The sequence below is a fragment of the Triplophysa dalaica genome, chromosome 15, assembly GCF_015846415.1.
Source record: "Triplophysa dalaica isolate WHDGS20190420 chromosome 15, ASM1584641v1, whole genome shotgun sequence".
In the NCBI taxonomy this organism is placed as follows: Eukaryota; Metazoa; Chordata; class Actinopteri; order Cypriniformes; family Nemacheilidae; genus Triplophysa; species Triplophysa dalaica.
Genome location: NC_079556.1, coordinates 19,956,188 through 19,971,652, shown reverse-complemented (window position 1 = coordinate 19,971,652; position 15,465 = coordinate 19,956,188). Strand labels below are relative to the sequence as shown.

General features: G+C 38.1%; 1 protein-coding gene across 1 annotated transcript in view; it reads right to left on the bottom strand.

The window, feature by feature from the left end:
- LOC130436438 (uncharacterized) overlaps positions 1-15,465 on the bottom strand; it is a 210,278-nt gene that overhangs the window by 122,416 nt on the left and 72,397 nt on the right. Inside the window, exons 32-44 of the mRNA XM_056767084.1 lie at positions 13,297-13,467; positions 12,886-13,059; positions 12,385-12,558; positions 6,279-6,452; positions 4,858-5,031; positions 4,130-4,303; positions 3,785-3,958; positions 3,528-3,698; positions 2,946-3,119; positions 2,560-2,733; positions 2,290-2,463; positions 1,990-2,163; positions 1,096-1,269 (exon numbers count right to left, since the gene is read on the bottom strand). Coding sequence (XP_056623062.1) covers positions 1,096-1,269; positions 1,990-2,163; positions 2,290-2,463; positions 2,560-2,733; positions 2,946-3,119; positions 3,528-3,698; positions 3,785-3,958; positions 4,130-4,303; positions 4,858-5,031; positions 6,279-6,452; positions 12,385-12,558; positions 12,886-13,059; positions 13,297-13,467 — 2,256 coding nt within the window. The remainder of the gene's footprint in view (positions 1-1,095; positions 1,270-1,989; positions 2,164-2,289; positions 2,464-2,559; positions 2,734-2,945; positions 3,120-3,527; positions 3,699-3,784; positions 3,959-4,129; positions 4,304-4,857; positions 5,032-6,278; positions 6,453-12,384; positions 12,559-12,885; positions 13,060-13,296; positions 13,468-15,465) is intronic.

Here is a 15,465-nt window from a genome sequence, read left to right as displayed (position 1 = left end):
GTTTTTGCGGATCAAGCACTCTGTATTGTGGATTGTACTGCATCTACCGATCGGTCAGTCATGTTCAGTGAGCAGACACTGTAGTCAAGGTAGTTTTCTCAGCATCTATTTTATGCAGTGTGTGTTCAGCAGATAAGCTCTGTTGGCAGAGGCAGTGCACTACATGGGAAAATAACCATCACTCTTTTGTTTATTAAGACTGTAGTATTATGGGTAGTGTGTTTTTATATTTGTTTCCTGTCTTGACAACAGAGATAAAAGATATATATAAATCAAAACAGCTTCATGAGATGTTCACTTTTATTACAGTATTTGACAGTTCAGTTATAATATGACTGCAAGTCTGTATGATAAACCTATGAACCTAACGCAAGTAATATTTTGACTATTATTTGTTCCCCTTCAAAAATTGCTCTTTATTGTCCCCCATACTGTTAAAAGAGATTTACGCCCATGGGACCGACCCAACAGTCTGGTGGCCATGATTGTTTTCACTCCAAAGTGCACTTCAGAGGGCGATATATCCCGTATGGAACAAAGCGTTTGAGAGCATGTTGTGCTTGTGGGAGGTCTGCAAAGCTTGTCAAAATTAGTATAGAACAAAGTTACACAAACATGTAGTAAATGCACACAACAGAAACAAAATGATCATTTCAGGAAATACGAGGGCACTTTGGAGTAAGTCACAAGTCCCCGGCTGTAATATATATTATATTCATTTTAACATTTCATTTTAATCATGACAAGCGTAATGAATCCAGTTTATACCAAAATGACTTTTCTTCACAAGTATCCAAGTTTAAGTTTGAGTTCATGAGTCCAAGTCAAGTTGCAAGTTTATTAGTGTTTGTCTTAAATGTGGCTCAAGCCCAAATAGCAGTCTAGAGTTCATCACTCCATAATGGTCATATCTAGTAGTCAGATCTTTCAATAACAGTCATATTTTGTGTTACGTTATAATAAGAAAATATTTTTGAATTTTATTTATTTAGAATTTTATTTAACAAATATTATTATACTTTAAATTTTAACTTGTATATTTAAAGGTAATATTGAAAAAAAATGACATGAAACAATGACAGATTGTTGTTTTACCTCAGTATCTGTAGTTCACATTGTGGATTCTCCAGTGCTGTACAGAGATGATTTGTCCCTGAATCTCGCAGGTGATTGATGCTCATGTCCAACTCTATTAAACTGGTGTTTTCTGAACTAAGAACAGCACTGAGAGATGAGCAGCTTTTCTCAGTTAGCTCACAGTTACGGACCCTGAATGAGATGACAAATATAATTACAAAACAATATATTTTTAGAATGTCAGACAAAAGTAAAATAAAGAAAGATAGTTGACAGAATCAACATGTATCATTTATGTTAAAACTCAACAAACACACTTTTCAAGAAAGTTGTAAGATAGAATAAAAGACATATTACATATACAGTTGCAGTATTTAGTTTTTCATCCTTTAATTTGTAAAACCATTGTCAGGACTGCGCCTGCTCGTGTTTGCAACCAAAGATATATATATACTATATACTGGCACTGTGGCAGGCCATCCACTCACAAAAATAAAGTTATTATATATTTAACGTCATACGATGATAGATTTGCACAGGACCGCAATTAGTTGAACGCATCTATTCTAAAGAAGCTGATTAGCTTGTTCTGGTGTTTTATATCAGAGTTGGGGATAAACTGTGCAGGAAATGGATCTCGCGGGCCAGAGTTGAGAACCACTGGGCTATAGTTTGAGAGTGAAATAAGATGGCTAGCAACAGACTAGAGGGTCCAAGAGATGTGGTGACAACAGCTGCGCAGAGGGGGCCCAATCTGATTTTTTGTCATGGGGCCCAAAATTCTCGTTGGCACCCCCGAACGCACCACAGGTTATGACTTTACATCAGAATTTAAACAAGATATAGATTTAGAATAGTAAACTTCATTTGAACTTCTAGAAAAATGACTTAAATTTGCTCATCAATACTCACTTTAGTTTTGTCAGTTTGCAGAGTGAATTCTGTAACAATGAACACAGATGATTGACTCCAGAGTCTCCTACTTTATTTTCACTCAGCTCCAGCTCTTTTAAGTGTGAAGGGTTTGAATTAAGAGCTGAACTCAAAGCATCACAGTCATTCTCTGTTAAACTGCAATTATTCAACCTGTAAAAATAAGAAAGTGAAAAATCAATCGTATAATAAAACTATTATTGTATAAATATAACATGCTTTATATTTACAGAAATATGTAATCCTCTATTTCTTAGTTTTTTTTAGCTCTTTACTGACATTAGCTTTTCTAGTTTGCAGTCCTTATGTTCTAGTAGAGTGCAGATCTTCTTCACTGCTGGGTCTCCAAGTTCATTCTTACTCAGATCCAGTTGTCTCAGATTTGAAGGATTTAAAATAAAAGCTGAAGCCAGCGCAGCATAACCTTCTCTTGTAATGTTGCTTTCATTTAGCCTGTAAAGGGACACAAACTCTCACATAGAATTCGTATAATATCAGCAGGACTTATAACCATTTTAAGGCAATTATTAGTTTTACAATCATACTTACTTTAAAATCTGAAGTTTGCAGTGTGAATCAGCCATCAGATCAGAAAGACTTTTAACATCTGAATCCCCATTAATATGTTTGCTCAGATCCATCTCTCTCAGAAGCAAGGGGCTTTGTCCAAGAACAGGGGTTAGACGATCACAGAGTTTCTGTGCCGTGGGACTTTTCAACAAGCTGAAAGTAAATATTTAAGAACTATAATAAAAATGTTTTTAAAACATTCTTTTCTTTGTGCACATTAAATGTTAAGTTACTTTTCTTTATTCCTTTATCTTCCTTCATTTCTGACACATTATCCCTTCCCTTAAAAATTTAACCTTATTGTAAAGTTCCATCAACAACTTTAAACATTGAATTTCTTAATTTATTGTTAATTCAGTACTCACCTCACAGTGTTCAGTGCACAGTTTGTGTCTTGTATTAAATCATAGATGAGTTTGACTCCTGATGGTCCAGGATCATTTCCAGTGAGATCCAGCTCTATCAGATGTGAAGGGTTTGATCTCACAGCTTCAGACAAACATCTGTAACCTTCTTCTGTTATACTGCACTCAGACAGACTAGAACAGAGGACAAATTAATGCTATGAATAATAAATCATAATAAATAATAATTACAACAATGATTTGACCATTTATTTCACCCCGTTGATCAAAAGCTGTGTAATTCTCCATTAGGACACTAACACAATGAACAGAAACACACTACAGTATGTGATGTGCTGCATTTGTACACATAGTCTGTCCCAGAAACAGCACATCAATTTAAATGCTAGGTTATTAGGTTGATTTATTGTAAAGCACATTTAGTATTTTTAGGTCCATTCTGTGATTTTTGTTTGTTTGTTTACTTGGTTCTGGATTTCATCTTTCAAACTTAGGTTGTTGTAAAGTGAGTACACAAAGTTACTGAATTAGACATATTATTTACAGCAAACACACAGATAATGTCGTGATAGATGAACTCACTTGAGTATGTTTAGATGACACTGAGGATTCTTCAGTCCCTCACAGATGTGTTTGAGTCCTGAATCCAGCAGACGACTGTTGTTCAGATTCATCTCTCTCACGAGGGTTTTACAGGAGAGAACAGACGCTACAGCTGAACACTGTTTCTCTGTCAGCTCACACTTATTCAATCTAAACACAATAACACAACATCATCATCAGATCTTAATAACACACACATGTATGAAGGTGTATTATAGTGTATATATGAAACTCACATGATTTTCTCCACTTTACTATGAGAGTCCATCAATAGAGCCGAGAGTTTCTCTCCATCCAGATCTCTCAGTTTATTGTCACTCAGATTCAGTTCTTTCAGCAGTAATGGATTCACACCCAGAACATCAGTCAGAGAAACACAAGCTGCTTCTGCATCAGGACTCTTCAAGAATCTACAGATAGAAGGAAATCAGTTCACATCACCTCTTTAAAATGATTGTTCACATAATTATTTAGTGTTACAAATGACATCACATTTCTTTAATTCAAAGATTTGGAAAGATTGTATTAAATCCAACCATTTACAAATAACTGCATATTCTGCATTTTATCAGAATATTCACCTCACAGTGTTCAGTTCACAGTTTGTGTCTTGTATTAAATCATAAATGAGTTTGACTCCTGATGGTCCAGGATCATTTCCAGTGAGATCCAGCTCTATCAGATGTGAAGGGTTTGATCTCACAGCTTCAGACACACATCTGTAACCTTCTTCTGTTATACTGCACTCAGACAATCTACACAAAGTATAGGGACTTTATTATAAAAAGTCAATCAAAATAATGTATACATATACATTTATAATTATGTTTATCATACAAAAAACTACTAGAATATTCCCTGGCTAGTTAGATACGAAATTAGATACCATGCATATGTGTTATAACTGACATTTTAGATAATTTCGACAAAGAAAGGGAATTTAATTCACAACTTCACCAAATAATGGCTTATGTTACATTCTACATTTTATATTGATATGACACTGCACCCATGCAGATCACAGCAGAACCACACTCTGCAGGTTTGGTGTTTGGGTCGGTACACACGCCTGCTTTACGGCATACGTCACAAATTTTACTCGTAGCCTGGGTGAAGTTGCCCAACAGCTAACTATAAGACAAAACAATCTAATATGCAAGTCCCAAAGCCAGAGCCAGCAAATAACCCAAAGAGGGTTTTGTCAGGAAGTGAAAAAGAGGGATCGGACACGAGTCTGTGAGAACCGTGAGCAAAGTTCCATAGTGTTGTTTTAATTCCCAGAAGTTCATGTCTAGATACACATGCAAACCTCAGATTCTCCAGTCTGCAATATGAATATCTGAGGAAAGTGGAGATTTCTTTTATTCCTGAATCTTCCAGTTTGTTTTCACACAGATCCAGCTCTCTTAGATGTGAAGGATTGGATATAAAAGCTGAAGCCAGAGCAGCACAACCTTCTGCTGTAACACTGATGCAACTCAGCCTAAAGAAAAGAGTAAAAGCAAAAAGGAGAAAATCGTTTTAAAAATTTAAATTTTAACAAAGCTTCATCACCTTTCCATGAAAATAACATATTTAACATGAAAGTAAAATTAATATTTATCTCAATGTATGAAAAGTATTTAGATTTTACTAAATGTTTCTAAAACAGAATCCATGTTGTCTACCCTCAGCTATATCTACTGCAGAGTTCCTCCCTGAGTTTTCTGTCACTGTTTTGCACATGTCTCTGAATCCCATCTTGGTTCCTGACACAGGGTGCTCATCAAATATTTACTCATTATGTTTAATACAAAGTTCTTTCATGAAATTCTGACAGGTCTTATTCTGACATAATACATCATTACCACATGTTGTTTGCTTCTGAACATTTCAATCTTGGCTAGTGTTTGCAGTAGCATCTTCCCCAGCTCGGCCTATATAGATCTGCTACAAGATGATTCATACATGCTATAAAGGGGTTATTCAAATATGTTGCAGTATACAGTATGTGCAGCAGCATCATTTTCTACATGCATGTAGACCTCAGTACTCCTTACTCCTAAAAACATTCTCACAGCTATCGTATTCGAATCGAGTGGTGTCAAACGATCACCTTCACTCTTGTGTGTCCTAACTGCCAGTGGCTGCACACAAGTTTTCATCTGAAAACGTTTTAACTCATCTAGTGCAAATTTCCTTGTGCTCTGTCGCTAAACAACAACAAGTTAATATTTTGTAGTACGTACAATTATTATCATTATAAAACTGGAAAGCAACCACAACAACTTCATCACATGACATCATTTTCATTTTCCTTGTACATACTAAAATACAAAAAACATATTTTCAAATGTATCCAGTTTGGTTTAAAAAAGCTCATCTCAGTGTGAATGGATGGCCAAAAAGGAGAGAAAATATGTGTGTGGACAAGGCCTGCTTCTCATCATCCTACAGCAGGGATCTCCAACCCTTCTCCTGGAGAGCTACTGTCCTGATTCAGCACACCTGTCTGTAATTATTAAGCGACGTTTGATTGTGGTTTGAGCTGAAATCTATAGGACTGTAGCTCTCCAGGAACACTGAATTTGCAGAGTTACCCTTTCATGCCGGCATTTATAAATGTTTCTTTTAGTTTGATCTTTTCGTATTCTTTGTAAAAATTGTATTTGTTTTCTGATTTACCATAGACACCAAAGACATTTCAATTCAATTTACTTTTACACATTTAGATTTAGATTAAAAACATACTTGAGTTTCTCCAGTGTACAGTGTGAGTTCTTCATCAGATCAGAGATGTTCTTGATTCCTGAGTCTCCAAATGTATTTCCACTCAGATTCAGTTCTTTCACATGTGATGGATTCACATTTAAAGCTTCTGTGAGAGCAGCACAACCTTCTGCTGTAATACTACAAGAACTCAACCTGAAGAGACACAAAACAAACTTCATCTACATGAGCAGAACAAACATCTACATGATGCTTCACTGATTATCATAATCCTCTTCAAAATATTTTTTTTCTCAGGAGTCTTAATTACAACCAGATCCTGAAAATGTTATTTACCACAATGTTGAATTAAATGGCAAGTATAAAAACTGAATCAAATTAAGCTCGAATTAAAATTTTAATATTTATCAAGATGAAGTAACCCTCATGTACAGTTTGGGGTCAGGGACTTGATTCAGTTGTTTTGAAGGTGTGTAAAAAAGTGCATACTTCATCATTTCCATCCTTCTCCAACATTGGAAGTTTCTTAGATTCGCTTTATCGGGCAGTGCTTACCAATATTAAGTGCTTCCATTCAGCCAAGGGTAATGTACCTAGTGATAAATTGTTCAATTTTTTGACATACGGTCGAGGCAGGGGCTTAAGGTTGCGGAACAGATTTGGGAAAGGTTTGGTTCAAGAAGACCTTCTCTATGCACTTTTAGATACGCAAAGTGATACAACCTTTATTCTGGATAAAGTGGCTCAAAATCTTGATGCGAACAAAGAGAATGTCAGTTTACAGCTATCTACAGTGTCAGCAAGGTCAACAGTCATAACTTTTCAAAAACGGAAAAATGTACAGGTGAGAGGTTACACCTCAGAGAAAAGGATTCCATTGCCATCAGTCTTTACAAGGGAGTTCATTCCGGCAAATAGGTCACACATCCCAACTTCAGAAACAGCTTAAACTAACCTCATTTGGAAAAGTTATCAGACAAAATTTTGCCATTGCTGAACTGTGAAGTAGGCAATAATCGGCTATAACTGCCAGCAAGCCCTGCTTCCTCAGGAAGTCTTGTCTCGGGAAGAAAATCAGCCATACGCCCAACGAACCGATCTTGGCTGGAGCACTTTGAGTGCAGGACTCGTGTCAAGGAAAACATTTAAACAGACATAATCAAGGCTCTCGAATCCGACTTCATTGATCATAGCACAGATGATAACCCAGTTTCTCAGGAAGACCTTCTTTTCTTGTCCAAGGTAAAGGAAGGTATAAGACAAAAGGAAAATGGCCACTTTGAACTTCCACTTCCCTTCAAGACGGACAAAACTTATCTGACAACAAGCAATCGGCTGTCCATAGACTGAATTCGTTAGAGCGATGCCTGAGACGAAATAAACAATATAACGTTCGTGAGCGAAATTATAACTCGAGGAGATGCAGTGTGAGTTCCTCTCCATAAACTTGAGAACCAACCTGCCTGGTATATTCAGCACCACAGAGTTTACCATCCCCACAAACCAGGGAAAATCTGTTTAGTTTTTGATTGTTCAGCAAGCTTCCATGATACCTCTCTAAACGATCACCTTTTAACTGGTCCTGACCTGAACAACACATTAGTGGGAGTGCTGTGTCGATTTGGAAATGGTCCAATAGCCATAATGTGTGATGTCGAACGAATGTTCCATCAATTTCATGTTGCAGGGAATTTGGATTCCAAGCCCAATATGCATCGGATGAAAGTACATGTGTTCGGAGAGCTTCATCCCCAGGTTCCGTCAACTGTAGCATCTGTCAACGATCCTATGGATTCTTTGCTCCATTTCTACTGGTCGGCAAACAAATCCTTCAGGTGTTGTGTAGAGATACAGTGAACTGGGACGAGGAACTCCCTGGACACATTTTATAACAGTGGGAATCATGGCTTCGAGACATGCCTCACTTGGCAGATGTCCTTAAAAGGGAACTCGAAAATCTCCAAGAGTACTATTGGACTGACTCAAAGGTGGTCCTTGGCTATGTGAACAATGCTGGCAAGAGATTTTACATATTTGTAGCGAAGCGAATCGAATCGAATCCATTGCATTAGATCCAGTACCAACCCTGAGCAATGGCGACATGTCAGCTCTACAAACAATCCAGCTGACCACGCCTCAAGAGGGCTTAATGCAGTTTAATGCAGTTCTCAGGTTGGGAGAATGGTTGTCCCATACAACTTTCCTGTAGCTCAGTGGTAAGAGCATTGCGATAACAACCCAAGGTTGTGGATTCGATCCCAGGGGATTGCAAATACCTATGTAAAATGTATACGATAAAGTAATGTAAGTCGATTTGGATAAAAGCGTCTGCCAAATTCCTCAATGTAAATGTAAACTTGCACCATGATGTAAAGCACCCTGCAATACTTCCACATGTGTCGGACCTCCAAGCATTTTCTGTGTCCCCGGATTGCATTAAATTCGGCCCTGTCAAACTCTCACGTTATCTTGAGACCCAGGCCCGGATACGTGCCCAAAGTTCCCACTTCTCCCTTCGGGGACCAAGTGGTGAACTTGCAGGCGCTCCCCATCGGGGAGGAAGACCCAACCCCATCCGTGTTGTGTTGGACCGCACGCAGAGCTTCAATAGCTCTGACCAGCTCCTTGTTTGTGTTGGAGGACAGCAGAAGGGGAAGGCTGTCTCCAAGCAGAGGCTGGCGCACTGGGTCGTGGATGCCGTTACGACGGCATTTCGATCTCAGAATCTCCCATGCCCATTGGCAGTGAGGGCTCACTCCACACAGAGTTTAGCCACCTCCTAGGCACTGGCAGAAGCGCCTCTCTAGCAGACATCTGTAGAGCTGCGGGTTGGGCTACGCCCAAACACCTTCGCAAAGGTTAACAGCCTTCGCGTAAACCCGGTGTCAGCCTACGTCCTGCGTGGCGACATGTAGGACTGGCATCCGGGGGGACGTAAGCCTGCGAAAGCACCTTCCCACCCTCCAAGAGGTTGGGTCAGTGTACTATCTACCCTTTTCTTCTTACCCAAACACATGGCTAAGAAAATTGGTACCTCACCAACCTTCCTTCTTACCCAGACACTGGTTAAGAACAGGCATTCCATCCATCACTCAGCAAGCACCCCCTGGGGGTTGGCTGGGCAGAGCAGCCTTCTCCCTTAGGCCGGGATACCATATGACCTATCACAGATGTTCTAACCGACCTGGTGCCATCAGACGCAGTATCACCCCCCCGTGGGCTGTTCCGTCTGCTGTACCCTCATGACAATGGTTCCCACACATGGTAACCCATGAGCTTCCCCAGGTGGACCTCCACCTCGCGGTTAACTACCCAGTCCGCACGTTCCATGCGTTCTCCTCCAAGGACGAGACCATACATATATCTCCACCATATTCCTCCCCACGGGTAGGAGGTGGCCTCTGCAGCGCTTCTCTGATTAAGAGTTGCGCTCACCCGGTGTAAACCCGAGCCTGTAGAGAGCTAAGGCCCCGTCCGTGAAAGGTTACCGGTCAGGGCTGTACCCATCTTTCTCCAAGAAAGCTCTGGAACCCCCCGACCACCACACTGGAAGGTTACAAGTTTCACGAAAGCTTCGAAATGACACGCCCAGGCTTGTAACTGTTGCTTCGCTGAGATTGTGACGCGATACAGCGTTGTGGCGTCTTCCATAGGCAACCCCATCTGTCGTTCTCGACACAACGTCGAGAGACTGACAGAAAGGGAACGTCTTTGTTACGTATGTAACCTCAGTTCCCTGATGGAGGGAACGAGACGTTGTGTACCTTATGCCACAAACACGTATCGTATTCTGCTGCAGTCGTGAGAGGCTCTCAGGCTCTTCAGAACAAGAGGTAAATGAATGCTGCACGCCGGCTTCCTTTATACCGGATATCCGGGGGCGGAGCCCGGCATGCAAATTTCATTCGCCAAATTTCATTGGCCTTTTCTATAGTAGTCAGAGTGGATTGGTTCTCAAGGGCGAACCCCATCTGTCGTTCTCGACACAACGTCTCGTTCCCTCCATCAGGGAACTGAGGTTACATACGTAACCAAGACGTTTTCATCTTATTTGTCCTTTAACTCCTCCCCTTCAGCTGTCAGTCTGCTGGTTGGGTCATTTCAAAATCAATGCAACCGCTGTTTTTACACATTCAATCAATTCGCAGTGAAAAATGCAAGCCACGCCTAGAAATTACTTTTCACTCGAAAATGTGTCTGAATACGGAAACAATCTCAACTTCCAGTTCAAGGGGACTTTAAGATTTTGTTTATATCTACTTTATAATATATTTTTTTCTACTTAAAAGATATTGCTTCCACATGTAAATCAATTTCAGTCACAATTTTAAGTTAACAATTTTCAAGTGTGACGTATGCGATTTGTTTTATTTTGAATCCAATCTTTCTATGTAAAAGGCATAAAATGTATCATACCGATTTCAAAGTTAAGGATTCATTATTATATATACATTGAACCAAACACTATCGTAACATCTTAGTTGATAATTGAATATACTTTTTGACAAAACATCCCATGTTTCGGTCATGACACACACATTTTCAGTAGTGATGGAAATGTTTTGGTAATGATAAATGAATATTTAATTTGCAATACTACAGGCTGTATCTCGCTCTCACCCGCAAGTACTCGTGCAGGGATCTGCACCAGCATATAAAAAGCTCATTCTCAACACGTATTTCAGAAGTCATGTTGTTTTGTAAAGCTGTTAATAGTTTTAATAAACTTTAACTTCAGGCGAGCAAGGTGAAACTTGCGTTGAAATGTGCGATGATCCTGCCGCGTGAGCGCTTTTACATCCAGTTTTGAGAGACGCGTGAGGAGTCACCAGAGACTGGAAGAGCAAAAACAAGCCCGAGAATAATCAAACCTAAAGACAGAGAGTCGCAACACACTAAAATTTCTCATCTAATAGAGAGTGAAGAGCGATAAAGACAGAGTACAGACCCCATGAACACCAGTTTATAACACTAGTATATTCATATAGCCTACTGTACTCTCATTGTTTGTGCATATTCATACTTCACTGTTATACATGTTGTCTATCTTCCTACTGTATACATATGATATAGACAGAAGATAAATATAAAAAAATAACACATCTGATTATCAGAACTTAATTTGATATCTTTAGTACATTTCACAACTTCACTACATTTTAACTATGGTGAGCATTTAATAATAAATAAATAAATTAGTTAAATCAATCTAAGAAAAATTACGTATATGATAAAGAATTATAATGGGGGATTGCGTCTTGAAAGATATCGTTACAGTGAAATAAAATTACTCATTGCATGAAATCGATTTTTGGCCATTACGCCCACAACTAGTGAACGCTTACAGATAGCAAATAAACTTACAGGCATATCTTTCTCCAAGCAAAGATTGTTCGCGTCATGAACCGGAACTCCTGCTGTACGATGAATGAGAACTAAATCTCAAAACTGCGCAAACTTTAAAGGACCATGTGATATTTCAGTTTTTCTTTTTTAATAAATCTACAAAAACGTCGACAATTCTGTGTTTTTCTGTCAATATGGGGTGCTGTGTGTACATTAATGAGGGAAAAGCAAATGGCTGCAATATGACAAGAGTGAAAAATTCAAGGGGGTCTGAATACTTTCCATACCCACTGTATATTTAGCTAACTGATGTTACACATATTATTGTGGGTTTTGAAAGATTATAGAAGGATTTAAGTAAACAACTAAGATTTGAATACTTGAATGCTTTAAAAAAATTATGTGGAACAGCAATTTGCGCGAATTCTGTAGAATGGGCCAAAAATGTCAAATAAACAAAAAATATATATAATCTGTATTGTTAAAAATGTATTTAGTTTACAATCACTTTTGACGAGTTTAAACAGGAGATGAACAGGACATGAGGGTTAACTGTGACAGCTGACATTCTGAAAATAATCATGGAGCAATTCAGTCAGTACAGTATTCAGTTAATGATACACAAGTCGAACAGTAAGATCAACTATATTGAGTGTCATCATGTAGCGTGTGACACTGAGGGAGTAAAGTGATGAATGGAGATGAGTAAGGCCAGTAATAGAATGTTAGGTGTGTTAGATTCTGGCCGTCAGAATGTAACAATTATATTGATAATACTTACATGAGTGTGTTGAGTCTACAGTGTTTATCCTGCAGTAGATCAGAGATCTGTTTCACTCTTGACTCGTCTAGTTTATGATCCTTCAGATTCACTTCTCTCTGGAGTAAAGCATTTATACCAAAAGTCTTCATCAGATACTCAACAGCTTCCATTGCAGAGAGATTTCTCAAAAATCTAAAAAAAATCATGATTTCATGTTTAGACAAAATAAAAATCTGCCAACATGTTATGAGTTGTGATTTAAATGTGTCTTGTGCTCTTTTAAATTTATATTTGTAAGTAGCAGCAATGTGGAGTGTTTATCATATGACAGGTCAAACTACAATGAAAATATTACAAAACAATCACAACAGGATTATTTGGCCAAATCATGCAGTCTCACAATGATTGCTGTATCTTTTCATAATATACACTGTCACAAAAAAAATATTATCACTATTTTAAAATCACTGAGCACTGGTCAGCTTAGGCAATATAATATAATTGATTTTGCTACTTTACCTCACAGTGTTCAGAGCACAGTTTGTGTCTTGTATTAAATCATAGATGAGTTTGACTCCTGATGGTCCAGGATCATTTCCAGTGAGATCCAGCTCTATCAGATGTGAAGGGTTTGATCTCACAGCTTCAGACAAATATCTGTAACCTCCTTCTGTTATACTGCACTCAGACAATCTACAACATACATTTGAAAAAAATAATGAAAACTACTACTGATATTTGTGACTCTGCCTGTGAAACCCAGCAGAACCAATGATCACATGTATAAGTATAAGTTACACAACTGCAAGTTTTTTCCTTTTCATTCAAACTGCTGACAGAATCAAACAAAAAACGACTTCTTTCTTTACAATTATTTACTTGTTAATTTAAGGGGATTGTTTTAAGCATGTGTTCTCTTAATGTAGTTACCTGAGTTTCTTCAGTTTACAGTTGGTATGTTCAAGTCCTTTCTGTAGTTTCTTTACTCCTGAATCCAGTAGTTTATTGTTGCTCATGTCAAGTTCTGTCACACTGAAGTTTGAACTTAAAACTGAAGCTAAAGATGAACAACGTTCTTCTGTTAGACCACAATTCTTCAGTCTGAAACATTCAACAGGGAAAACATTTACAAACACACAAAACTGAATGTCAACAATGTTAATGTATCTGAATATCAAATATCATCATCTTTAAAGTGGGTCATGAGTTTTGTGGTGTAATTATAATATTTTAAAAAAATTGCGTTTTCCCTTTAAGACCAAGTTAATGGGTCATCTCCATAATTTGAATACACATTTATTGTTAATATTAAACATGAATGAATAACAGTTTTCCTGTCATTGTGTAATAACCGGGGACGGATTAGCACAGGGGCCTACCGGGCACGTGCAAAGGGCACTATCCCAGCAGGTGGCCCTGGCAAATTTAATATGTGTACATTTTTCATTTATTTTGATAATATGTCGTAATCAGTGTTGGGTAAGTTACTCTGAAAAAGTAATTAATTACTAGTTACTCATTACATATTCAATAGTGTAATTAGATTACTGTCCAAATTACTCGGTCCAAAAAGTATTTAGTTAGTCATTACTAATTACTTTCTATATCCTTCATCAACCTTGATTAGTTAAGTGATTCAAGGATAGACATGGAACTATTTAATTCATTCAAATAAATAATATTATTAACTGACCAAAGTATTACAAATGTGAGAATTATACATTAAAGCACAGATTTTAAAGTAAGACTTTGAATTTTGATGTCAATAACACTATTGCACACGCTTATATTTCACAAAGTAATTAGTTTAATTAGATCAAAAGTAACTGTAATTAAATTACAGAAAACATATATAATCCCTTACTTTACTTTTTTAAGGGAAAAGTAATTAAATTACAGTAACTAATTACTTAGTAACTAGTTACACCCAACACTGGTCGTAATGGTATGCACATTAAAGGTTTGGGTAGTCGTGGCCTAATTTTTAGAGAGTCGGGCTTAGACCAGAAGGTTGCCGGTTCGATGCTCAGGGAGGGGAACTTCTAAAAGGAAATCTCAGGTTTTTAGGTATGAAAAAAGAGGTGCCAGACTTATGTTAAGGGGGCAAATTCATTAACATTAGTTGCAGTGAAATGTAATCTTCATTTTCATGGTACAAGTTGTGTGTGACAACCCACTACGAACAAGTTATGGTAATAAATTAATTATTGTTTATCATTTAATGTTATGTTGGTATTATGAGCCGAGCATAACACGCGATCCGGGCATCCAGTGTGTAAACTTAAAATAATTAAACTAGCTTACAATCTGAGTGAACAAAGATTTAGGGACACACACAATTTATAATTTTTATTTTCTGTATATTATATAATCATTACAGTTGAAGTGAAGATGCGTTAAATAAGACGTGACAACTCAATATGTCTTCTGTAGCAGTAACTTAACCTTGTGGTGACGCAGTTTCATTCTTATTAAGTTTATAGTTATAGCGGATCGAATATTCGAATATTGAAACATTAGTGCACATCCCTAGAAAATGGGCCGATGCCGTCCGAGACTTGTTGTGTTCAAACCAAACGGGAATGGCGCGTCAAGCGCGAGGGATTTACATGTTAAGTCAATGCAAAGACGCGATCGACCTACTTGCGGCGCGAATCGCGCGAGTTAAAAAAATCTGAACTTTGCCGAAAATTCGCGCCGCGTTAACCAATCAGGAGCTTGCTCTAGTAGTCAGGTGATTATGATGTTGCGAGTGGAGGCAGAAATCCCAAACAATAATGGAGGACAAAATAATCGTTGCTGTATGTGGATACCTGGTGCTGGACGATGCATCTTACTTTTATCGCAAACAGAAATAAAAAGGATCTTGCTTGGAAGAAAGTGAGTGAGGAGGTCGGACAATCTGGCAAGTTGTCAAAAACGATCTTACACAATTTGAGCAATATATATACGAGACTGGAGCCGCCTGGCAGAAGCTCCTCCCATGACGCGAATTCGCGTCTGCAATTAAGTGAATTTGACGCGCGAATGAAGCGAGTAAACTCAAAATGTTCAAGCGTCCAACTACTCGCGAATAGCGCGATTCGCGTTTAGTCTGAA